General features: G+C 51.5%; 1 protein-coding gene across 3 annotated transcripts in view; it reads right to left on the reverse strand.

The window, feature by feature from the left end:
- PIK3C3 (phosphatidylinositol 3-kinase catalytic subunit type 3) overlaps nucleotides 1–23,443 on the reverse strand; it is a 242,291-nt gene that overhangs the window by 142,215 nt on the left and 76,633 nt on the right. For all 3 annotated transcript variants that reach the window (XM_088476575.1, XM_088476574.1, XM_088476573.1), the window contains 2 exons: nucleotides 23,335–23,427; nucleotides 14,904–15,089 (listed from right to left, as the gene is read on the reverse strand). In XM_088476575.1, coding sequence (XP_088332701.1) covers nucleotides 14,904–15,089; nucleotides 23,335–23,427 — 279 coding nt within the window. The remainder of the gene's footprint in view (nucleotides 1–14,903; nucleotides 15,090–23,334; nucleotides 23,428–23,443) is intronic.

Below are 23,443 nucleotides of genomic sequence, written 5' to 3' on the forward strand. Positions count from 1 at the left end.
AAATAAATGTGTGTCACAATGGATTGCCTCGCACTCTAAGATCACATAAATGCCCATACAAGTTGCTGAATATAAATACTGCAGGCACCACTGATAATATCACTGTAAGTATGAAAGGAAGTATTGTGTATTTGGTTATAAGATTCATGATCTCAGGATCTTTTGGATCGTGTTTTGGATACAGTGGAAGGTATATCTGTATTGCACTGTTACTCTACTACAGTTTTGGCAACAAGTAATCAGTTTGTCACATCGTTCCAAATACCAGAATAATTTAGTTATACGTTTACATGGCGGTTTGTGCGGGTAGCCTGTGTAGGACTGACACATATACATATTTATTAATGGAACCAAAAGCCGGATACACATTAGACGATATGCAAATGACGCAACAGTTGTCCCGATTTCCCTTCCACACAACGGAACAATATATCTTGCATCGTTTGTTCGTTATATCGTTAACTATATAACGTTAACATATCGCCTGATCGTCCAGGTAGTGCGTGCTCACAGCGCGATTTGCTGACAATAGTTGGCGATATCCTCCGGTTGAGCAGCATCTATGGCAGATCTGAAGATGCGACGGATGCCGCGGCGGGAGCGCATATAGTGCGTACACACTGGATATTTTCACCGATTTGTCGTTCTGAGCCGTCGGAAAATGACAAATCTTTTAAAAAAAAAAAAACGTATAATGTGTACCCAGCTGCAGCCTCAGGCAAATTTGTACACATTGTACACACAAAACTTATCTGACAACAAACATACACAAATCCACATAGGGAATACACTGCTAGAGTTCCCCTTTGACCAACGCAGGGACGTGGGTAAGAAAGACGTCAGCTGCCTCTTCTATTAGTGGTTAAACAGACCCCAAGCATCATGACTAATGCTCCCACAGAGAAACGGGCACTTGAGGAGGAGAAGAGAGAAAATGTGTAGAAGTTATGACATCTGTGCAGTCATCGAGCAGTGAGTCGTCCTTGAAGACAGAGAGGAATTGTTATGCTAAATATATGCAGGGAAAATCCATAAAAAGGAGACACTAATGGCGCGAGATCTATTCTAGCTGGCACAGGCTGTAAATCAATGCCGACCGCATGGACGGCATACCAAGGAAGCTAACACATACAGTGCATCCGGAAAGTTTTCACAGCGCTTCACTTTTTCCACATTTTGTTATGTTACAGCCTTATTCCAAAATGGAATAAATTAATTTTTGTCCTCAAAATTCTACACACAATACCCCATAATGACAACGTGTACAAAGTTTTTGGGAGATTTTTGCAAATTTAATTAAATAAGAAATCACATGTACATAAGTATTCACGGCCTTTGCTCAATACTTTGTTGATGCACCTCTGGCAGCAATTACAGCCTCACGTCTTTTTGAATATGATGCCACAAGCTTGGCACACCTATCTTTGGGCAGTTTCGCCCATTCCTCTTTGCAGCACCTCTCAAGCTCCATCAGGTTGGATGGGAAGTGTCGGTGCACAGCCATTTTCAGATCTCTCCAGAGATGTTCAATCGGATTCAAGTCTGGGCTCTGGCTGGGCCACTCAAGGACATTCACAGAGTTGTCCTGAAGCCACTCTGATATCTCGGCTGTGTGCTTAGGGTCGTTGTCCTGCTGAAAGATGAACAGTCGCCCCAGTCTGAGGTCAAGAGCGCTCTGGAGCAGGTTTTCATCCACGATGTCTCTGTACATTGCTGCATTCATCTTTCCCTCTATCCTGACTAGTCTCCCAGTTCCTGCTGCTGAAAAACATCCCCACAGCATGATGCTGCCACCACCATGCTTCACTGTAGGGATGGTATTGGCCTGGTGATGAGCGGTGCTTGGTTTCCTTCAATCATAATGCCTGGCATTCACACCAAACAGTTCAATCTTTGTCTCATCAGACCAGAGAATTTTGTTTCTCATGGTCTGAGAGTCCTTCAGGTGCATTTTGGCAAACTTCAGGTGGGCTGCCATGTGCTTTTTACTAAGGAGTGGCTTCCGTCTAGCCACTCTACCATACAGGCCTGATTGGTGGATTGCTGCAGAGATGGTTATCCTTCTGGAAGGTTCTCCTCTCTCCAAAGAGGAATGCTGTAAGCTCTGACAGAGTGACCATCGGGTTCTTGGGCACCTCCCTGACTATGGCCCTTCTCCCCCCGATCGCTCAGTTTAGACGGCCGACCATCTCTAGGAAGAGTCCTGGTGGTTCCGAACTTCTTCCATTTACGGATGATGGAGGCCACTGTGCTCATTGGGACCTTCAAAGCAGCAGATATTTTTCTGTACCCTTCCCCAGATTTGTGCCTTGAGATAATCCTGTCTCGGAGGTCTACACACAATTCCTTGGACTTCATGCTTGGTTTATGCTCTGACATGCACTGTCAAGTGTGGGACCTTATATAAACAGGTACATATCTTTCAAAATCATGTCCAAACAACTGAATTTACCACAGGTGGACGCCAATTAAGCTGTAGGAACATCTCAAGGATGATCAGTGGAAACAGGATGCACCGGAGCTCAATTTTGAGCTTCATGGCAAAGGCTGTGAATACTTATGTACAAGTGATTTCTTAATGTTTTTTTTAATTCAATTTGCAAAAATCTAAAAAAAACTTTTTACACGTTGTCATTATGGGGTATCGTGTGTAGAATTTTGAGGACAAAAATGTGGAAAAAGTGAAGCGCTGTGAATACTTTCCGGATGCGCTGTAGGCATCTCCGCATGGTCTCTGAGACGCTCAGGCACGCTGGACTAGGGTACGCACCCTGGTCTCAACAGAAGGTAATTGAATTCATTTGAAAGTAAAAAGTCGCACAAAAAGACCCTCATTGCTACAGTGTCAAGTCACGGCATGGCGTGACTAGAAGGGCTGTTTATTTGCCATTTACAGATTCCAGGACTGCAATCCAGCACAAGTCTCTTCAGAGCAGAAGCAGTTGGTGACGGACCTAGTTGTTAGCCCCTGTTGACTGGAGGAAGCCATTTTGTAGTGTGAGCGATTATTCATGAGATTACGCTGGGGCTTTACTAATATATCAGCACATTAATAGATCTGTATACCACCCTCTACTGCAGCATATCCTTCACTCCCTTGGTCTACGTGACACTGCTCTCTCCTGGCTGTCCTCCTACCTCTCTGACCGTTCCTTCTCTGTTTCCTCTCATGGCGACTCATCCCCCCCACAGCCTCTTACAGTAGGTGTTCCCCAAGGTTCTGTTCTTGGACCTCTCCTATTCTCTCTCTATAAGTCTTCTCTAGGTGAACTCATCAGCTCTTTTGACCTCCATTATCATCTCTATGCTGATGATACTCAGATCTACCTATCCTCACCTGATCTTTCCCCCTCTCTACTGACTCGTATCTCTAACTGTCTCTCTGCTATCTCTCCCTGGATGTCCCAGCGATTTCTCAAACTTAATATGTCTAAGACAGAGCTGATAGTCTTCCCATCCTCCCACATAACATCATGTCCCACTATTTCTTTATTAATAGATGGCATTACTCTCTCAACTAGTCCCAAAGTGCGTTGTCTTGGAGTCATCCTGGACTCCTCCCTCTCCTTCAAACCACACATTCAGAACCTCTAACAGTCCTGTCGTTTCCATCTCAAGAATATTTCCAAGATCAGACCCTTTCTCACACAGGATGCCACCAAAACCCTTGTACATTCACTGGTCATGTCCAGATTGGATTACTGTAATCTTCTCCTAGATGGCCTCCCCAAATCCCATCTCTCTCCTCTCCAGTCTGTGCTCAATGCTGCTGCTCGGCTCATCTTCCTCTCCAGATGCGCTACATCTGCCTCCCCTCTTTTGCAAGCCCTCCACTGGCTCCCATTCCCTTTCAGAACCCAATTCAAGGCTCTCACACTCACTTACAAAGCCCTCACCCATTCCTCTCCCATTTACATCTCTGATCTCATCTCCCTTCACTCTTCTGTCCACCCTCTTCGTTCACTTAATACACGCCGCCTTTCATGCCAATTGATTACTTCCTCCCACTCCAAGATTTTGCCCGTGCTGCTCCTCACCTTTGGAACTCCCTCCCTCTCTCTATCAGACTCTGCATCTCTCTACAATCTTTCAAACAAGCTCTTAAGACCCACTACTTCATTATAGCCTTCCAGCTCTCATCCTAACTTGCTGCTACATCTTCCTTTCTCCCGGCCCACCCCATTCTGTGTCACTCCTGTTTGTCTGCCCCTCCCTTAAAGAATGTAAGCTCTTTCGAGCAGGGCCCTCTAGCCTCTTGTGCTTCTCCCTACTGTAATTTAATTTATCTCTTACTCCCCACTAGGGCAACTAACACTTGGCTGCTTATGCGGGCATTAAGGTCGCTAATATAGCAATGTTTATCCATGTCCTGTATTGTATTGTATTGTATTGTAAGTCAATGGTTACTTATTTGTCTATGTACTTTGTAAGGCGCTGCGGAACACTTGTGGCGCCATATAAATAAATGATAATAATAATAATAATAATAATAATAATCTCACCAACTGCAAGCAAAATGGAGATGATGGGGGCAAATCACCCGATCACATTTACGGCATCCCTGCTCTATCGCTCCCTCCCACACCGATTCTCTCACAGTCCTGGGTGCGGCCTGTGCTGAACTACATAAGACTGTGCAACAAGGCCTCAGCTTTCAGTTCACTGGAAAACAGCGAACGACAGGGCCGAAATGCCTCCCTCGTTTTTCTTCCTTTACAAGGATGACATTAGTGCCCTGTATTCTCATTAAAATGTTTTTACCTACCTATTTTTTCCCAAGTTTGACAAATAAGAAAATGGCCTCTGCACTGTCTGAGAAAATCTATTCTCCAGCCGGCGTTTCACAATCAAAGGTTACAGCAAAGCTGGGAAGTAAATTGAATCTTACTGGTCACTTGCTATCTGCAGAAATGAGAGGCCTGACCCATGCGCAGAGAATCGATATTGTTCTTCAAACAAATAATGACATTTCTATCACATTATAAAAGAGGTCAGTGTTTGACAAGTACAGGGAGGGAGATCATCCTGCCTCCAATATCAGTCTGCTGGCCTCCGCCTTAACCCTTCACAGCACAGAGCCCTAACAACATCGGTCTAATGGCCTCCGCCTTAACCCTTCACAGCACATAGCCCTAACAACATTGGTCTAATGGCCTCCGTCTTAACCCTTCACAGCATAGAGCCCTAACAACATTGGCCTAATGGCCTCCGCCTTAACCCTTCACAGCACAGAGCCCTAACAACATTGGTCTAATGGCCTCCGCCTTAACCCTTCACATCAGTCTACATTAACTCTCACAGCACAGAGCCCTATCAACATGAATCTAAAGTCCTCCGCTTTAACCCTTCAGAGCTCAGTCTTAACCCATTACAAAACAAAGTCCTAACAATACTGGCCTAATGTCTACCACCTTAACCCTTCCAAGCACAAAGTCCTAAAAACATTGGTCTGTCTTCTGCCTTCCTTCACAGCACAGAGGGCCAGATTCAGAGCCAGACGCTATTTGCGCTCGCTCGTCCAGAAAAAGGGGCTGGCTATTTAAATTGACCGTTCGCTCTTTGCGGGTTGTTGACGCCTCTATGTCTGAACGAGCGAACAAAACATGCGGAAGTTTTTTTGTAAAAAACGTCCCCTGGCCGCTCGCATCCTACGTCATCTCCGCTATTTATTAGATTAATCGAGTACATCGAAAGGCGAATGAACTGCTCGCTATTCATGTGGTTGCATTTTCCTACCGCAGAGACAACCAAGTGACGTGGTCGATGACGCTGCTTTGTTAATTATGCACACCCTTAAAACGCCCGTTTTGACCTTTTGGCACGCCTGCATTCGGATCTCCACTCCCCGTTTTCAAGCACCTTCCCCTGTTACCACCCACAAACGCCTCATCCTGTCACTCAAAATAGCAGGCATTCGCTATTTTGCGAGCACATGATTTTCGTCCGCACTGACTGGTTCGCGCATGCGTACTAAAACCCATACGCATGCGCAGATGTGTGAACATCGCTCGGAGCGAACGAGCGGCCGCTTACGAGCGGCTCTGAATCAGACCTAGAGTTCTAACAACATCAGACTAATAGCATCTATCTAAAGCTGGGTACACACGTAAAGATTTTCTGTCCAACCATCCAACTAGTTGATTGGTTGGAATGAAAATCTGGTAAGATATGAAAGCAAATGACAATCAGCAATTTGCTTCCAAACCCCCGAAAATGGACAAAAACTGTTGTTTGAACAAACTGTTTAGATCAAACATTTAACAAACTTGTCTGACCGACTATTTTCATCTGTTTTCTCCCATTTAGTAGCAAATTGCTGATCATCATTTACTCCCATACGTTACCAGATTTTCATCCAACCAATCAACTAGTTGGATGGTTGGACAGAAATTCTTTACGTGTGTATGCAGCTTTAGACTTTTATAGTGCAGAGTTCTAAAAACACTGGTCTAAAGGCTTACACTTTAACCCCTTACAGCTTAGTGTTCTAACATCTGTCTAATACTGTAGCTTCCGCCTTAACCTTTCACAGTACAGAGACCCTAATTCAGAGCCGGACGCTCTGACAGAGCGCTCGCTCTGAATCAGGGCCGGTCTTTTTTTTTTCTTTTTTTTTTAGAACGGCCTCCTGGCCGCTCGCATAGCTGTGGGTGACCACCCACAGCTATAGCGAGAGGCCTGGAAGATGGTCGCGATGGTCAAGACCATCGCGACCATCGGGCTTGCGACGAGACCCTTGTGGTAGGGTCTCGTTGCCGCAAGCCCCAGAGAGATTTCGGTTCTAACAGAGCCGAAATCTCTCCCACTGACATCACTCGTGATGTTAGTGGGGCTGCCCCCGAACGGCAAGCGTTCCCTCGGGAATGCCTGCGTCTGGGCAGCCACCCCCCCCAGGCCCGCCCACCAAAGTGGGCGTGCTGTCACTCAACATCGACAGCCGGCTCCGTCGTGCGCATGCGCTCTGGGCCAACATTGACCCGGTTGCGCGCGCTCACCGATTGCGACCGGGTCTGAATCAGGCCCAGAGTCCTAGCAACATCAGTCTTATGGCTTCCACTGCAACTCATCACAGCACAGAGTCCTAACAGCAATGGTCTAATGTCTTGTGTCTCAAACCTTCACTGCAAAGAGTCATAACATCCATCTAAAAGCTTTAACCTTAACCCTTCACAGCAAAGAGTCCTAACAACATAAAGTCTTATGGCTTCTACCATAATTCTTCACAGCAATCCTTACATCGGTCTAGTAGCTTACGCATTAACCCTTCACATCACAGAGTCCTAACATCGGTCTAATGGCTTACACCTTAACCCTTCACAGTAAAAAAAAAAATCCTATCATCATCATTCTTATGGCTTTAACCATAACCCCTCACAGTATGGAGTCCTAAAATCATCCAATAGATTCCAGCTTGACCTTTCAGAGCATAGACTCCTAACATCAACATCTTCTGCTTAACCTTTAACAGTACAGACTAATAACACAATTGATTTAATAGCTTTAGCCTTCACAAAACAGTCATAACAGGTCTTATGTCTTCCACCTTAACCCTTCACAGTACAGTGTCCTAATAACATTGCTCTATCTTAACCCTTCCCTGGACTGTCCAAAAACACTGGGCTAATGTCTTCGGCCTTAATCTTTTATAGCACAGAGGCCTAACACCACCAGTTTAATAGCTTCCACCTTAACCCTTCACAGCACAGAGGCCAAACACCACCAACCTAATAGCTTCCGCCTTCATCCTATACAGCACAGAGGCCTAACAACATTGCTCTGACATAACCCTTCCCTGGACTGTCCAAAAACATTGGGCTAATGTCTTCCGCAGTTATCCTTTACAGCACAAAGGTCTTAAGCTGCATACACACGGGACGATTCGCTCCATGAGCGACATCGTCTAGTGTGTCCCCGGCAGGAGTGAACTCAGTGTCGTTAAATGACACTGAGCAGAAACAATGAAACAATGAACGATGAACGATGTCAAGAACGATTTCGTTCAGTGCCGGGCTCCCTCCCTCATCCCCGAACATGCTATAACCTGACAAGATCGTCAGGTTGGACGAGAGGTTTGGGTTTGGGAGCGCGCATTGGTCGTTATCGTTCATCATTTTGGGGCAGAAACGGAACGATATTTTGGACGACTGAACGATGGATGGATTTACGCATAAGTGTCTTCATCATTGGTGTTTCATGATCTTATGTCTGTAAGGTGACCCTTCCTGGATTTATAGTTTCTACTTCAGGGTCCATAGGGGTCCACAGGGTGACCTTGGGGTATAGCTGGATCCTGGATCCTCGGGCACCACGGAGTTAAAGCTTTTAGCTGCTCTGAGGATGCACTTGGGTCCAACCTCCCCTATACCCCGCCCTCGAGCACCTCAGTTTGAGATGGTGCCCGGCCGGAGTCGGGTCACCCTGCGGGGGGGGGCTGCAGGAGCAGCCCCCTAAAGCTTTTTATTTAACTAGTTTAAATTTATTTTTACATTAGTTTTGTTCTCCAGAGCGGCAGCGCTGGGCTGTCTGTACAGACGCCCACGCTGCCGCTCCTTCTCCCTGCTGGCGCCGCGACGCCAGCACTGAACTGGGGATCGCGGCGGGGGAAGCCAGAGTCTGTACTAGCCGGACTCTGGTTTCCCCAGGGACTGCTGCCGGAAGACGCCGGGGAGCTTAAGGTAAGCCGCGCACCGCTGATTAGCGCCGGTGCGCGGGTAATGCCTTTTTATATGCAGTCCCATGCCCCCGGTCTAGTGGACAGACCGGGGGCGCTAGCAGTGGCGGCGGGCCCCCCCTCCATCGGAGGCATACCCCGCCAGACCACTAGACCACCAGGGTAAATTAAGCGGCAAGCGGGATGCCGCAACCTTGGGGGTTAAATATGCTAGCCAGGGGAGGAAGCCTTCCCTGTCAGCGGCTCCTCCCCTCAGCTCAGCGCGCCTTGCAGCTCGGAGTCTGGCGTTGCTGAGCTGCAGATTACTCGGGCCACTCCTCCTCTGAGGTCTCCAGCGGCCATTTTCTTACTGGCAGCGCAGATCTTCAGGGAGCACGCGGACCGGTCCCCCTGTGTACCTCTCCCCTGACAAGGACAGTGTACACAGCACTATAGCCCTCCCAGACACTGAATCTGGGAGGTTGATTGTAGTGGAAAGGTGCAGTGAGTATATCTTCCTTCATGGTATGTGACTTTTGCTAGTGCTGCCTGTCTGTGCTTATTTCTACTTACTGTCAGCCTATACCTATCCCTTTCCTTCTCCTACAAGCCCTACAGGTGTACGGGGGAAGGGCGTTTCTACTGACCTCTCTTATATAGATCACGTATGTGTGAGGTCCGTCACATATAGTTGTGTGCTACACGGTGCCATATTGTGGGCTGTTGTTCAGCACACTGGTGAGTGCGCACGTTTTCTTCCTAAGTCATGTCTGAGGAGGAGATTGAGCACTCCGGGGCTCCGGCATTGTTCTCCTGCAGACGCTGTTCTGCAGGAGTGGATAGGGAGGATTTGTCACAGGACGGCCTGTGCGGACGGTGCCAGGCGGTCCCTGGTACGTCTAAACCTCCCATGTCGCAGGAGCCACCATGGGCGATGTTTTCCCAGGTGCTGGTGTCCATCGCGGACCGTCTGTCGGTCCCGACTGCCGCCCCTACTAGGGCGTTGCCCCAGCCTGCCATCCCCCATTCCCCGGGTGTCCCACAATTATTGCAGACTCCCCCGGGGTCTCAGCCTGTTGGTCCCTATGCGGGGTTGCCAATGAATATTCAGTCCACCCCTGTGGCACAGCCGGCTGTGGTGCCGTTTCAGGCTCCTGTGGCAGCTCCTCCACCCTGGGTGGATGCGCTTTCCCACACTGTCCAAGATTTGGCGGCAGCATCTCCGGCTTTTCAGTCGATGTTGCGCAGTGACGTGCCCTCCAAGGCGTCTAAACGCTCAGTCATGGCACAGGCTGCGCATCTTTCGGATTCTGAGGGGTCCTCGGATGATGGTGAAGTGCAGGATGACTCAGCCTCAGATGCCTCAGTCCAGGAGGTAGACACTAAGTCTTCCATCAATGTTCGGGCTCTGGTTAAGGCGGTGTGGGCCATTCTTCTGATTGAGGATGAGGCACCCGCTCCCAAGTCAAGGTATCCTAGTTTTAAAAAAGCTAAGGTTACTTCTACAGCGTTCCCCTTGTCTGATCAGTTGACTGATCACATGGCGGTGGCCTGGCAGATGCCCAGTAAGCGTTTCCTGCCACAGAAACGCTTGGCGTCCAATTATCCATTCCCGGAAGCACATTGTAAGATATGGGAAACTCCGCCTGCAGTCGATTCCCATGTAACACGCCTCATCAGGAGTGCTACTTTGCCATTGCCGTCTATATCCTCGCTGAAGGATCCTACGGACAGGAAGGTGGAGACTTGTCTAAAGTCTATTTATTCTCTCTCAGGGGCTGTAGCCCGGCCGTCCATGGCCATCTCCTGGGTGGCCAAGGCCATTAAGGGGTGGGCCAACGCCTTGGAGGACACGTTTACGGATGAATCTCCGGACGTCCAGAGGGCATTGTTAGGACAGATGAGAGATGCCGCCTCCTACATTGGAGAAGCATCTTTGGATGCTAGCCTGTTGACCTCTGGGGTTTCAGCGGCAGCAGTGTCTACTCGTAGATCCTTGTGGTTGCAGTCTTGGAGAGCAGACGCGGATTCAAAGAAAGGCTTGGAGGCCTTACCTTTTAATGGGGAATTACTATTTGGTCCGGACCTGGACAAAATAGTAGATACCCTGGCAAAATCCAAGTCAGCCTTCCTCCCTTCAGCTACTACACCTGCTAAGGTCCGGACCTCGGCATTTCGTTCCTTTCAGGTTCAGGGCAAGGCAAAGGGTCAGTCCTTCCCGAGGCAGTCCGCACCCAAGACCGCCTCAAAGCCAAAGAAGCAAGCCTGGAGTGCTAGACGCCCTTCTTCCAACCGAGAAGATAAGCCATCTGCGTGATGGGACGGGCCTCCCTCTGGGGGACCCCAGAGTGGGAGGCCGACTTCTTCAATTCGCCCAGTGCTGGCACAATACCACCACGGATGCCTGGGTGCGAGAAGTGGTCTCCCAGGTGTACGCCCTGTCTTTTCGGCACAGGCCGCCTTGCCAGTTTTTTTGCACAAGTCCTTCTCAGGACAAAACCAAGGCCTTGCAGGTTCAGGAAGCAATAGAGGCCTTGCTGTCGGCGGGGGTCATTATACCCGTACCACAGTCTCAACGTGGGATGGGGTATTACTCTACGCTGTTTCTGGTGCAGAAACCCAATGGTTCTCATCGCCCCATCCTCAATTTGAAGTCCCTGAACAGGTTTCTCAGGGTTCCCAAATTCAGGATGGAAACTTTGCGTTCCATCATACTGGCGATGGAACCGGGGGATTATATGGTCTCCCTGGATATCCAGGACGCCTACCTCCATGTGCCTATAGCAACATCGCACCAACGGTTTCTGCGGTTTGCTATTCTCCACAACCACTACCAATTCAGGGCTCTACCCTTTGGTCTCTCCACGGCACCAAGGGTATTTACCAAGGAGCCAGGGGATACAGTTGCTACCGTATCTAGATGACCTCTTCTTGCTGGCAAGCTCCCCGGAGGTACTGATCCAGCATCTCCACCTGACGGTCACTTGTCTACAGGCGCACGGCTGGTTGATCAACTGGAAGAAATCCTCCCTCATCCCATCACAACGGATGGTTCATTTGGGGGCCCTGCTGGACTCTCGTCAGCAACGGATTTTTCTGACTCCAGAGAAGGTCTCCTCCTTACAGCTGCGGATTCACAGTTGTCTGAGCAGTGGCAGAGTGTCGGTGCACTCAGCGATGAGAGTTTTGGGGTCCATGGTGTCGGCATTCTACATGGTGGAGTTTGCCCAGTTCCATTCCAGGCCCCTGCAGGGGCTGATTCTTTCGGAATGGAACGGATTGCCACACAGGATCCACTCTCAGATGCTGGTGTTGTCCTCGGAGGTGCGTCTGTCCCTAGCCTGGTGGCTGCAGACAGCTCATCTCCTAGAGGGGCGCCCCTTTTGGATCCCGGAATGGGTTCTGCTCACGACAGATGCCAGTCTCCGGGGTTGGGGGGCAGTGACAGGCTCCTTGTCACTTCAGGGTCGTTGGTCGGCGGAGGAAGCGATTCTTCCCATCAACATCCTGGAACTGCGGGCAGTATACAGAGCCCTGCAGTCGTCCGGCACTGCTCTTCACGGAAGGGCCGTTTAGGTGCAGTCAGACAACGCCACCACGGTGGCGTACATCAATCACCAGGGAGGGACTCGCAGTCGAGCTGCGATGTCGGAGGTGTCCCGCGTCCTGGCTTGGGCGGAGCGCTATCTTCCAGCTCTCTCGGCAGTTTTCATCCCAGGAGTCCTCAATTGGGAGGCAGACTTCCTCAGCCGTTACAACGTGCATCCCGGGGAATGGTCGCTTCATCCAGAGGTATTCCAACTACTCGTGGACAAGTGGGGGCTGCCAGAGCTGGACCTGATGGCGTCCCGTCACAATCACAAGCTGCCTGTGTACGGGTCAAGGACAAGGGACGCAGGCGCAAGTCTGATAGACGCGCTGTCGGTGAAATGGCTGTTTCAACTGGCTTACTTGTTCCCTCCGATATCTCTGCTGCCTCGGGTCCTGCGCAAGTTCAAACAGGACGGAGGCACACTGATCCTGGTGGCCCCAGCGTGGCCCAGAAGGCTGTGGTACTCCGATCTGCGGAGCCTGTCCATCGACGGCCCCGTGGGATTTGGCGGTGGTTCTTCGGGCCTTACAGGGTCCTCCTTTTGAGCCCTTGGAGTCAGTGGAGCTCAAGTGGCTAACTTTTAAAACTGTTTTCCTCTTGGCAATTGCTTCTGCCAGGAGGGTTTCAGATTTGGGGGCGCTTTCTTGTCGTCCCCCTTTTCTGATTTTTCATCAGGACAGAGCGGTGCTTCGCACTCGTCCTGATTTCCTGCCTAAGGTGGTTTCCAGGTTCCACATTAATCAGGAAATTGTTGTACCAGCCTTTCAGTCATCTGATCTTTCGGCTGGGGAGACTTCCTTAGACGTTGTCCGGGCACTCCAGGTTTATGTGGACCGGACTAGTTCTGTGAGGAAGTCGGATTCTTTGTTTATCCTCTTTGGTTTTCACAAGAGGGGTTGGCCTGCCAACAAACAGACTCTAGCCCGTTGGCTTCGTTCTGTTATTATTGAGGCTTATATGCAGGAGGGTTTACCTGTTCCAGCCTCTGTTAAGGCTCATTCCACTCGGTCCGTGGGCCCTTCTTGGGCTGCTAGCCGTGGCGCCTCTGCTGTTCAGCTCTGTAAGGCGGCCACCTGGTCTTCCATTCAGACCTTTTTGAGGTTCTATGCGTTTGACACCTTTGCCTCTCAGGATGCATCCTTTGGGCGCCGGGTTCTCCTATCAGCACAGGAGCGTCCCCGCCCTTAGTTGGACTGCTTTGGGACATCCCCAAGGTCACCCTGTGGACCCCTATAGACCCTGAAGTAGAAAACAAGAGATATGGTAAGAACTTACCTTTGTTATCTCTGTTTCTACGAAGTCCATAGGGTCCACAGGGCACCCGCCCTGACGCACCTGGCTTCATATGGGCTCTGTGACTGGTCACCGGTTTTCCGTCTCCCATTTCTGTGAGTATGGTTCTTGTGTGTTCCAGTCTTCCTTCTCTCTGTTTCGTCTCCTCCTCCGGCCTGGGCTGCTTACCAACTGAGGTGCCTGTGGCTCGGGGGCGGGGTATAGGGGAGGTTGGACCCAAGTGCATCCTGGGAGCAGCTAAAAGCTTTAACTCCGTGGTGCCCGAGGATCCAGGATCCAGCTATACCCCAAGGCCACCCTGTGGACCCTATGGACTTCGTAGAAACAGAGATAACAAAGGTAAGTTCTAACCAAATCTCTTGTTATTGCTCCTCATGAAAGCCTCACTGAGTACAGTACAACCCGTATTAATTCCCCAGTTTAACATATTTTAATACATGTACAGCTGTATTCTCATACGGGATGGGTACGGGATGCCAGTGCTCGGGATCCCTGCAGTCAAAATCCCAATGGCAGCAACCCGACAGGGTTAGGATACAGACACTTGCTGGTCGGTATCCTAACCCTCCCACTCACCCTTCCTCCCCGATGCCTAAAGCTCCCCTCCCCCCTTTGTGCCTAAACCTAAGACCCCCCCTCCCTGTTGCCTAAACCTAACCCACCTCCCTTAGTGACTAACCCTAACCCTCCCCCTAGCGCCTAACACTAACCCTACCCCCCAACCCCGCTACTTGATGCCGGTGCCGGGATTCTGACACGTGTCGGGATTACCAGCTGCTGGCATCCCTTTTGTCGGGCTAGCCTCAATACGCCATGCGACGCAAGACGCCTGGCACGAGTGAGCTGCGCAGAGTGGTGCAGTTATCTTTCTAGCTTGCATGCGCGCCTTAGGCGTAATGTGATGCGACAAAACCACTTAACAGGACTGCACGGATTAATTGGATATGCGACACTTGTATATCTGTGAGCAAATGAGTCCGAATCTGTTCAGGGGAGCTTGGCGTGATAAATACCTGCGTGCACTGTATCGTAGCCCTTTATGTACAGATTGTCGCAACAGATATTCAAGTGTCGCATAGCAAATTAATCAGCACAGTCTTGTGAAGTTTCGTCACATCGCATTATCGCAGCGAAAAAGACGTGAAAAAGACACGCATGCAAGACGAGTCACACGGGACCTTGCGCGACGAGGAAGGTTGTTTGGCGCGACTGTGGCAATAGTGTATGAGAATACATCAGTACTATGATTATAATTTACTTGAATAAGTTCCCATTCTCAATACTTCTGATGAATAACGGAGAGTTATACGGTAACTCCAAATAAAAAAGTGCTATAAAGATGATAGGAAGCTGTATGCTAGGACCTACTTCATCATCCGCCTGCTGGAGCCGGGCAACGGCGTAGCGTCGCACCGTTGGGTTTGTAAAATGAGATGACAGAAGTTCTAAAGAGTCTTCCACGTCCATCGGTTTCCACTTTCCCAGCAGCTCCAGAGCCTGTTTGGCCTCCTGCGGTAAATCCCAGTTGACGCATTTTAGAAATTTTGTCAGCGCCTAAGGAGAGCAAAGTGCTAAATGTTAATGGAGGGCGATCAGGCCTAATGGCATCTTTAACAGACACAAAAAAAACATTACTGTTTGTAACACATTGAGCACGATCATTTAATAAGACAACAAATAACACAGAACAAATTGGTCAACTTACCCTTCATGAATATAAAGAAAAACAAATGGGTCAGTCACTGAAAACCTAAAAGGTTTGGTGCATATATCCAGCAACAACCCAAAACACAGAAAAAATATGAGATATGGTAAGAACTTACCCTTGTTATCTCTATTTCTACGAAGTCCATAGGGTTCCACAGGATACCTTGGGGTATAGGTGTGACGTCAGTCGCAGGGCACCAAAGAGTTAAGCTTTCAGCCTCCCAGGATGCACTAGGTCCCCCTCCTATACCCCGCCCCCGGGCCAAGGCACCTCAGTTAGTTACCAAGCCATAGGCCGGAGGAGGAGAAGGAAGAGAGAGAACAAAGATCTGGACACATACAAGAATCACATTCTCACCAGAGGGAGACGGAAAACCGGTGACCAGAGCAAAGCCCATCTGCAGCACAGGTGCGACAGGGCGGGAGTCCTGTGGAACCCTATGGACTTCGTAGAAATAGAGATAACAAGGGTAAGTTCTTACCATATCTCATATTTTCTACTTCAGGGTCCATAGGGTATCCACAGGATACCTTGGGGATGTCCCAAAGCAGTATCCTTTAAGGGTGGGGACGCTCCTGTGCAGAAAGGAGAATCCGCTGCCCGAAGGAAGCATCCTGAGAGGCGAAGGTGTCAAACCTGTAATACCTCGCGAAGGTATGGACAGAAGACCACGTAGCAGCCTTGCAGATCTGAACTGCCGAGGCACCACGTCGAGCTGCCCACGAAGGACCCACAGACCTAGTGGAATGAGCCTTCAGAGAAGGAGGGACCGGTAGGCCTTCATGAAGATAAGCTTCAGAAATAGCCATACGGATCCAGGCTGCCAAAGTTTGCTTTGAAGCAGGCCAACCCTTTTTACGGAAGCCATAGAGGACAAACAAAGCGTCCGACTTCCTAAACGAAGAAGTGCGGTCAACATAAGTCCTTAAGGCCCGCACAACATCCAAAGAGGCCTCACCCACGGAAAGACCCGGTGAGTTAAAGGCCGGAACAACTATTTCCTCGTTAACATGAAACTGGGAAACAACTTTGGGAAGAAACTCGGGCCGAGTGCGGAGCACTGCCCTGTTCCCATGAAAAACCAAGAAAGGGGGTCTACAAGAAAGAGCCCCTAACTCAGAAACACGTCTGGCCGAAGCAACGGCCAGAAGGAAAACAGTCTTAGCTGTTAGCCATTTAATATCCACTGAGCCCAGTGGTTCAAACGGCGGTCCTTGGAGAGCCCTCAGGACCACAGCCAAATCCCAAGGCGCCACAGGTGGAACAAAGGGCGGCTGAATACGGAGAACACCTTGCATAAAGGTGCGCACATCCGGGATTGTAGCAATCCTACGGTGAAACCAGACAGATAGGGCCGAAACCTGTACCTTCAAAGAAGCAAGGCGAAGCCCATGATCTAGTCCCGCTTGCAGGAAGGCGAGAATCCGAGACAGACGAAACTCCCGCGGTGCATAACCTATCGGTCGACACCACTGGAAGAACGTATGCCACACGCGATGTATATCCTCGCGGAAGACGGTTTCCGAGCTCGTAACATGGTACGCACCACAGAGCTGGAAAACCCCCGGGACCTCAGCATGGCCGTCTCAACAGCCACGCCGCCAAAGACAGCCGAGTCAGGTCCGGGTGAAGACAAGGACCCTGAGACAGAATGTCCGGTCGTAGCGGCAACCGCAGAGGACTGTCCACGGACAGACCCTGAAGGTCTGAGAACCAGTGCCGTCTGGGCCACGCGGGAGCTATCAACAGGAGCATCCCTCCTTCCTGTTTGAATTTCCGGATTACCCGTGGAAGAAGGGAGACCGGAGGGAACAGGTATGCGAACCTGAACGTCCACCGGACGGACAGAGCATCCACCAGAGACGCCCCTTCGTCTCTTGTGCGAGACCCGTACACCGGCAACTTGTTGTTGTGCCGGGACGCCATGAGGTCGATTTCTGGAAGACCCCACCTGTCCACCAGTAGTTGAAAAACGTCCGGGTGCAGGGACCATTCCCCTGGATGAACGTCCTGGCGACTTAGAAAGTCCGCCTGCCAATTTAGCACTCCCGGGATGAAGACCGCTGATATGGCCGGAAGATTGCGCTCCGCCCAAACCAGGATCCGAGAGACCTCTACGAGAGCCGCCCGACTGCGAGTTCCTCCTTGCCTGTTTATGTAGGCCACGGTGGTAGCATTGTCCGACTGGACCTGCACCGGGTGACCCTGGAGAAACCGCTGTGCCTGCAGGAGAGCATTGAAGACCGCACGGAGTTCCAAGATATTTATTGGAAGCTCCGCTTCTGTCGGCGTCCACCTGCCCTGGAACAAGCGTGGACCCGAAACTGCTCCCCAGCCCCGAAGACTGGCGTCCGTTGTCAACAGGACCCAATTTGGAACCCAGAACGGACGTCCCTTGTTGAGGTGGGTCGTCTTTAACCACCACGCAAGGGACAGGCGAACCTCCGGGGTGAGCACAATCGTCTGGAACTTCAGAGACTGAGGCAGCCCGTTCCACTTGGACAGGATCAGGTGCTGCAGAGGTCTGGAGTGAAACAGGGCGTATTCCACCATGTCGAACACCGACACCATGGAGCCCAGTAACCTCATCGCCGAGTGTAAGGACACCCGGCGGCTGTGCAGACAACTGCGCACCCTTGACTGTAAAGCAGAGATCTTGTCCTCCGTCACGAAGATCCTTTGCTGTCCCGAGTCCAATAAGGCTCCAAGATGCAGAATCCTCCGAGACGGGATTAGAGTGGACTTCTGCCAGTTGATTAGCCAGCCGTGCCGTTGCAGCAGTGCAATGGTCAGGTCCAAGTGGTGTAACAGGAGCTCTGGAGATCCTGTCACCAATAACAGGTCGTCCAAGTACGGCAACATGCGGACTCCTTGCAGCCGCAGAGAAGCCGCCATGACCGCCATCACCTTGGTGAAAACACGTGGTGCTGTCGCCAGGCCAAAAGGTAACGCCCGAAACTGGAAATGGTCGCTGCGGATTGCAAACCGAAGGAACTCTTGATGGCGCAAAAGAATAGGGACATGCAGGTAAGCGTCCTGTATGTCCAATGACACCATGTAGTCCCCAGGTTCCAGCGCCAGAATGATGGACCGTAGGGTCTCCATCCGAAACTTCGGGACCCGCAAAGACTTGTTGAGTGCTTTGAGGTTGAGAATCGGACGATATGACCCATTGGGTTTCTGTACCAAAAAAAGATTTGAATAGAAACCCTGGCCCTTCTGGGAGAATGGAACAGGCACTATAACTCCAGCCTGGAGCATAGTGTGCAATACCTTCCGCAGCTCCGTAGCCTTGTACCGGTCTGATGGTAGACCCGTGGTGAAGAATCGAGCCGGGGGTCTGTGCCGGAAGGAGAGGGCGTACCCGTGGGAGACCACCTCCAGAACCCAAGTGTCTGTCTTAGTGAACGACCAACACCGGGAGAACTGCAGCAGGCGGCCTCCCACCCTGGGATCCCCCAAGGGGAGACCCGGACCGTCAGGCCGCAGGCTTGTCATCTGGCTTGGGGGCCGGACGTCTGGTACTCCATGCCTGTTTCCGGGGCTTGACCGATTTCTTAGGGCCAGCCTGTCGAGGAAACGACTGTGGTTTGGGCCTGCCCTGGGCCCTAGATGACCGAAAGGACGATGGTCCAGAACCAGAAGGAGCAGCGGCCGACGGGAGACAAGCAGATTTGGCTGCCGCCAGCGTGGCCACAATCTTATCCAGATCCGGACCGAAGAGAACTTCTCCGGTAAACGGCAACGCTTCCAGACCTTTCTTGGAATCTGCGTCCGCCTTCCAGGATCGCAGCCACAAGGTGCGACGAGCAGCTACCGCTGCTGAAGAAATGCTAGACACCAGAGTACTAATGTCTAGAGCCGCCTCGTTGATGTAGGTGGCCGAATCACGGAGATTGCCAATCAACTCCGCCTGTTCGGCCGGACAGTCGGATTCAAAAGAAGCCTCTAATGAATCCGCCCAGCGCTCCATCGCTCTGGCAACCCAGCAAATGGCCATAGCCGGCCGTGCTGCCCCCCCTGCAAGGGAATAAGCGGACTTCAGGCAGATTTCTACCTTGCGGTCCGTAGCATCCTTAAGGGAGGACATGGATGGCATCGGCAATGTGGCACTACGGACAAGACGGGTCACGTGAGAATCCACCTGTGGAGGGGATTCCCACTTAGCAAAATAATTATCCGCGAACGGATAAGCCACCGCCAGGCGTCTCTGCGGCTGGTATCTTTTGCCAGGTTGTTTCCACGCCTCCTCTAAATGGTCCACCAACTGACCCGAAAGAGGAAAGACTGTGGCATCGCCCTTCACATCTTTGAAAAAGGCATACTTAGATTTAGCCGCTGGGGGAACTTCGTCCTCAATCACCAAGGCTGTGCGGACCGCCCGAATAAGTCCAGGAATATATACTCTGGACTTAGCATCAGCGTCCTTAGTATGGAGAGGTTCCTGATCGTAAGGATCCAGAATCTCCCCATCATCAGACGTCCCTTCGTCATCCTCATAAGGAGCGGACAGAGACGCCACCGGCCTTTTATGAGGCCGCATCACAGACTCCCCTTGCAACACATCCGACAAGTGCTGTACAGAACTCGTCAGGGAGTTAACCCACGCTGGCTCCTGAGAACCCGGGAGCGGGGAAATAGGGAGACTGTGGGGTACCACCAATTGTCGTGGGAACCCCTGCATGGGTGACGACACCACAGACTGCTGGGACAAACCCATCGGAGTAAACGCGGGCTGCGGAGCTAACTGGCCCATTAAAGCTGTTAACGCCTGAGCGAAACAAGCCCAGGGCAGCTCCTGTACCGGTGCTGTAACCGTAATAGGCCGCGCCATGGACAAACACTGCCGGCAAAGGCCCTCCGCGCTACCCTCCCCCTCCGCTAACGGTACTTTGCACGTGGTACACTGTAGCCGGAGGGGAAAATCACTTTCAGACATGATGGCACCACGTATGTGACCTCTCTCACCAATTAAGTATTAAATAGGTGAGAGACCACCCTGCAGCACCGCACCGCAAGGGCTTTAGCAGAAAGAAAAGGGACAGTAATAAAGCTGACAGTTTAGAGAAGAAAAGTTACAGGCAGCGCTAGCACAGTCACATACAATGCAGAGAAATAACAATTCCTGCACTAACAGCGCTGATCACTCAACTACACAGACACAGGGCCTGGTAGGACACAGCGCAGCATACACAGACCTGAGCCACAGCGGAGGAGAGGTATGCGGGGGAACCCAGACCACGATGCTTCCTTCCAGACTTCCAGCAGCGTTCACCATGCGTTGCAGAGAAGATGGCCGCCGAGGAGCAGAGAGAAGCTGGCCTGGGGGAGGAGCGCTGCCACAGGACCAGTCGGCAGCATGCAGAGAGGGCTGTGTGCAGCGGGGGAGGCGCCGGCTGTGAGACAGGGAAGGCGCGCTCCCCTGGCATGCATTTAACCCCTGGGACGCCGCAGCGCTACCGCTCTGCTGCGGTCCGCTGTCCCAGGGGGTGGTGGAAGCGCAGGTTGGTCGCCTGGCTCCACGCTGCAGCCAGTCCCCAGGGAGACCCCTGCCTGGGGACTTAAGACCATGTGATCAGCGGGGACCCACCGCGGGACCCCGCTGCTTACCTCTGTCCCCCTTGAATCCGGCCATGGTCCGGAGCATCTGGGGTCACCGCTAGCTGTGACCCCAGACGCCCACCAGCATCCCCGGATCAGTACCGGCGTTCTGGTACCGGCGGGGTGTAGGGAAGACAGCATGGACGTCTGGACTGACTGTCCATGCTGTTCATCCAGATGTGCAGCCACAGCTGCATGAAGAAAAAGCTTCAGGGGCTCTTCTAGCCCCCACTCCAACAGGTGCACCCGACTCCGGCCGGGCACCAAACTAAACTGAGGTGCCTTGGCCCGGGGGCGGGGTATAGGAGGGGGACCTAGTGCATCCTGGGAGGCTGAAAGCTTAACTCTTTGGTGCCCTGCGACTGACGTCACACCTATACCCCAAGGTATCCTGTGGATACCCTATGGACCCTGAAGTAGAAATGTACTATATGAAGACGGGCCTGGTTCAGCAAGGGACGCAGTTGCTTCTACCGATGCTATTGGCCGATTAATTCGTACTGCACGTGCGCGAGCCAGACGCTGCGATCGGGAATGGTATCGCAGAGGATACGCAGATCCATGGCAAAGAGATTGACAGTAAGTGCAGTTTGTAGGTGGTGACGAGGGGGTGGTCGGGAGAACGCAGGCGTGCCAGTGCGTTGGGATGCCGTTGCAGGGGCGTGCATAAATTAGCCACTGCGATACTAGGCGCAGCCTGAGGTCTCATAGCTTGAGAGTGAGGTCTGACCCTGCCCTACCTGTGTGTATGGGTCCGATGTTACCGATGGTTTCGCTATGGTGCCCTAGTGTATGGATGGAGTAAGGGGAAGTGAGCGTCCTTATGTCAGACTGCGATCACAATGCGAATGCAAACATTTACATATCACAGCTGATATTAGCAACTGCGCTGCGTGCGTACAAGCAGAATAGCGATCCCTGCTGAATCTGGCCCACAGTGCAAATAGTCCTTAGCAAATGGTGTCCATGATTTTTAATAGAGCAAGTGAGATATTCACCATTTAAGACGCCGTCCATATGACCAGCGCAGTCTCTTCCATTGATAAGTGTGCAGAAAGGAATGGGTATGAAATACCGCAGCCCGACAGGAGCAGAGTGCGACGCAGCGGAAGTCTGACAGCGCTGGAAATCCCGATCGTGGATAGGTAAGTATCCACTAACCTAACCCCCCTAACCCTCCTTAGGGGTGCCTAACCCTAACTTCCCCCCCCAAGTGCCTAACCCTAATCCCCCCTCTAAGTGCCTAACCCTAACCACCGCCTTCCCCGCTACCTAAACCTAAGTCCCCCGGGGGGGTGCCTAACCCTAAGTCCCCCCCGGGGGTGCCTAACCCTAACCCTAACCCTCCCTCCCCCTAGCCTAACCCTAACCCTCCCGGGGGGTGCCTAACCCCCCCGGGAGCCCTAAACCTAACAGTCCCCCCCCCGCGGCTGTCCGCTCGCGGTGCCCGGCATCACTACGATCGTGATGCCGGGCGACAATCTACCAGCGTCGGGGAAATGCGGGCGTCTACATCTAGACGCCTGGCATTTCACCCTTGCCGGGATAAGACAGTCGGGAAGCCGGCTGCCGGTATATAGGCAGTCGGCTTCCCGATTGCTTCCCTGCAGAAATATATTACCAGTCACTTTGAAGAATGGTCACGGGAGGAGTCATGTGACTTAGGCATCATGTGGTTTGTGCTACCACAAGGGTCTCGTCGCAAGCCCGATGGTCTTGACCATCGTGACCATCTTCCTGGCCGCTCGCTATAGCTGTGGGTCTAAATACCTGCGCCGGAATCCCGACAGCGTCAGGATGCCGGCTCCAGTAACCTGACTGGCAGCATCTCAATAGGGTGTAAGGGGAGGGTTGGGCACTAGGGGGAGGGTAAGGTTTAGGATGCGGGGAGGGGGAAGTTAGGTTTAGACACTAGGGGTGGGGAGGATAGGTTTAGGCACCGAGGAGGGTGGGTTAGGGTTAGTGATAGCATACTTATCTACCGCTGTCTGGACTGCCGGGAACTCACATCCAACCCGTTACACATAGATATACAAGTATCGCACATTAATCATAACAGTCTGCTGGTGTCTCCTACTCGCATCACATTGCTACTTAGACGCATATACGGCAAAAACAAACGCGTGACGCTAGCAGAGTAGCACAGGACCTGGCGGCTCACTCGTGATGGCACATTGAGGCTACATGTAGGAGGACACATCTGTACTTGCCATTTCAAGTCTCACCAAAAAATCCTAATGTATTATTATTTTCTGCACATTAATCTCCTTGAAAGCAGACGTCAGAGAAATGTGAAACGCGCCTCTCGCCTACTCTTACTGGGGGCAGCCATGTTGTGCGCATCCATTCATTAGGAACTAGGTACGTCGCTGAGGCATGGTGGAGTATTCGTTCACCCCACAAAACGGATGCCTCCAGACTGGGTTGATGACAGGACCACATTAAATCTGACAGCGGGACCAAAAAGCCAAGAATGGGAATGGTACTGACCTTCTCCTGGTTTGTGAGGTAGTATCTGAACTTCCACACCAAGTCCTGCTCCTCTGACGTCAGCTGTTTGGTTGGCGGGTAACTGACTATTATCTGCAGCAGAAGAAAG

The sequence above is a fragment of the Taudactylus pleione genome, unplaced genomic scaffold (assembly GCF_031769625.1).
Source record: "Taudactylus pleione unplaced genomic scaffold, aTauple2 ptg000189l, whole genome shotgun sequence".
Taxonomy (NCBI): Eukaryota; Metazoa; Chordata; class Amphibia; order Anura; family Myobatrachidae; genus Taudactylus; species Taudactylus pleione.